At 37.2% G+C, this 2926-nt stretch overlaps 1 protein-coding gene across 1 annotated transcript; it reads left to right on the top strand.

Annotated features, from left to right (window-relative positions):
* The first annotated feature begins 961 nt into the window (after positions 1 to 961).
* On the top strand, positions 962 to 1426 carry LOC134703084 (NADH-ubiquinone oxidoreductase chain 6-like). The gene has a single exon (XM_063563445.1). The coding sequence runs from the start codon at positions 962 to 964 to the stop codon at positions 1424 to 1426; it is 465 nt and encodes a 154-aa protein (XP_063419515.1).
* Positions 1427 to 2926: the final 1500 nt, after the last annotated feature.

Below are 2926 nucleotides of genomic sequence, written 5' to 3'. Positions count from 1 at the left end.
TAATATTAGCGGGGTCAAGGGCTGTGTTTGCGTTTGACCTAAAAAAGGTAATCGCACTCTCGACTTTGAGGCAGTTAAGGTTAATAATATTCTCGATTTCAATCCTTCTTCCGTCTGTAGCTTTTTTTCATTTAGTAACCCATGCGGTATTTAAAGCTTTGTTGTTTCTAGGCGCAGGGGGTGTTATTCATAGAAACCAAAGAATCCAAGATATCCGGGGGTTAAGAAGCTTGTGGCAAGGATTACCGGTAAGAATGGGTGCAATAACGGTTGCAATTGTGTCCTTGAGAGGGGCCCCGTTTATAAGAGGGTTTTTCTCTAAAGACCTAATAATTGAGCTAAGAATGATAGACAGAAGAATAACTTATGGGTGCTATTTATTAGAGCTAACAGGTTTAATCTTCACTTCTTTTTATAGGGCACGGATTGTATTTAGAGTAATACTTGGGTCTAATTACGTTAATAGCAGAAGTTTGCGGATTAATGAGCACTTAAATATACAAACTCCTTTTCTTAGCCTGTATATTGGGGCTATTATCTTAGGAGGGGTATTAGGGAGGAAAATAGAGAGGTTTGGGTTTGTAGTAGTTCTTGAGAAATATGAGAGAGTCAGAGTATTTCTTATTCCCTTTGTAGGGTTAATTTTGTGATGAGGAGTGCTTAGAAAATTAGGGTCTAAGCCTTGGTCGTCAGCCAAACTATTAAGATTCTTTTTGAGAATGTGGCTCATAGAGAGGCTAACCTCCCACCCCAGAAAAATGGCCTTCTTTAAGGGGTCCAGGATGGTAGCTCAAAGTCTGGATCAAGGTTGACTAGAGCTATTGGGCCCTCAAGGTGCCCATAAGGGACTAGGTCAACTCAGCTGTTTGAATGAAATTGTTCAGAAAAATTATTTTACCTACCAGCTGGTAGTATGAGGGCTGGTGGTAGCGGGGGGCGTAAGCTTAATTATGTTTATATAATGAGAGTTATAGTCATATGTGTAATTTTGATGGCTGTGTTTTCGATTGTCTTAATTGCCAAGCAACCTATTTCTTTAGGGCTAGTGCTATTGAGGGGGTCTATAATTGCATGTGTGGAGGTTGCACTGGAGGTTAGAAGGTTGTTAGGGTTCTTATTGTTCCTAACTTACGTTAGGGGTGTAATAGTCCTGTTCTTGTATGTTTTAAGGATCTACCCCAATGAAGTGTATCGTTTTAATCTAGAGTTTATGGTTCTCGTCAGAAGGTGTTGTGCCAGAGCGGTCCTTATGGGTCTTATGAATTACGAGTACAGAGAAATTAGCGGGTCTTTGTTTCTAAGTTTCATGGCTGAAAGAAGCGGGTTAAGGTTATATATCCTAATAGCTGGTGTGTTACTGTTTGTAATATTAGTGGTGTCGTATTTGTGCATAAAAACCATGGTGCCTTTACGAAGAGTAAAATAAACCTAAAATAGAAGATACAGTAGCTTAATTAAAGCGTCTCATTGAAAATGAGGAAGATGGATACTTTAGTACCTTGTGTCAAATCTGTAGGAGGGTTTGATTATGGCCCTAAATTTATGGGCAAAATGCTTCTCATGATTCTAAATGCGGGCTTGAACAAATTAAGTGCAAGTTCAACATCAGTGGGGAAAATTGGTTAATAAAGGAAACTTTAACCCAGCTTTTTGACAAATTCGGGGTCAATTGATGAATGCCAGCAGCCGCGGTTAGATTCAGTTCGAATATAAATTTAAGCGGATTGGTTAGAGTCAATGTTGTGTTATAAAACTATAAAAAAACTATAGGTGCAGTGTAATGTTAACGGTTTTTTGTGGTTATATTCCTAAAGTTTTAGTGAGCTTCTAACGAATCTATGAAGTGAAACCAGGATTAGATACCCTGTTATCCATAGTTTAAAACAAAAGTTCCTCTTAACTAAACATTTGGTTGTCAAAGAGAAATAAATAGGCGGTGTCTGAGATAGAAAACAGGGGATCCTGGGTGTTAAAGGATAACCCACCTACATTTGAGCCTTGTCTTATTAGTGCGTGTGTATGGTTGTTTACTCTAATATGGTGAGTGTCCGGGTAAAATTTTTGGTTATTACTGAAGCTAACTCTTATTTTACTTGCTGAGTTCGGTAAGGTAAGTTACTTTTAGTTAGGTGCAGCTACTAGAATTGGCTATATGCCCATGTAGCACAACTTCAAAAATAATTCAGATTGACATGCAGCTTATGACAAGGTTAATCTGGGATACAGATGTAACTTAAGCAATAATTCAAAGATTGAGCTACTAAAAGGTAGCTCAACTAAGTAGACAAATAAGATAAGAAAACTTGCCTTTGAAGAAGGACTTGTAAGTAAGGGTTAAAAATAAAATTACCCTGAATACAATCAGATGAGTACTAATCGCCCGTCGCTCGCGGGGAAACCTGTGAAAAGTCGTAACAAGGTAGCAGTAACGGAAGTTGCTGCTAGGCTATAATATGCATATATAGTAAATAATATTATATTTGCCTTCCAAGCAAAAGTTCTAATGAAATTAGTGTATGCTGGCCAAATAGTTTAAGCTAAAACGTTGAGCTGTTAATTCAAAATCGCAGTAATTTGCTTTGGCTTGCTTAAGTAGTTTAGGGAAAACATAAGATTTTCATTCTTAAGTCAGATAGTATTTCTCTTAAGTTGTGCTTAGTAGTTAATGTTAATATAACTGAGAACTGCAAATTCTCCATAGTCTAGTTAGGCCTAAGCTTAGTGCCACGTGGGGGATGATCCAGTTGCTTTGATGAAGCAAAGTTCAAAAGTAGTTTTTTGGCACTTAGAACTTCGAAGCGTTATAAAGAAAAATTGTAGTAAGTAGGGCTTTGATTCCTAAAGAAAAAGTTAATCTTCTTCTTCATAAATAAGTTAAAAGTAGTTAATATATAACTTAGAATTGTCAGTTCTAGATTCCTCTTAC

This window comes from Mytilus trossulus, unplaced genomic scaffold (genome assembly GCF_036588685.1).
Source record: "Mytilus trossulus isolate FHL-02 unplaced genomic scaffold, PNRI_Mtr1.1.1.hap1 h1tg000833l__unscaffolded, whole genome shotgun sequence".
In the NCBI taxonomy this organism is placed as follows: Eukaryota; Metazoa; Mollusca; class Bivalvia; order Mytilida; family Mytilidae; genus Mytilus; species Mytilus trossulus.
The sequence above is the reverse complement of the archived record's forward strand: the minus strand, read 5'-3'. Positions and strand labels throughout refer to the sequence as shown.

What these genes read in the sequence shown, in the direction of transcription:
- LOC134703084 (XM_063563445.1), top strand. Translation starts at nt 962, where the DNA reads ATGAGAGTTATAGTCATATGTGTAATTTTGATGGCTGTGTTTTCGATT.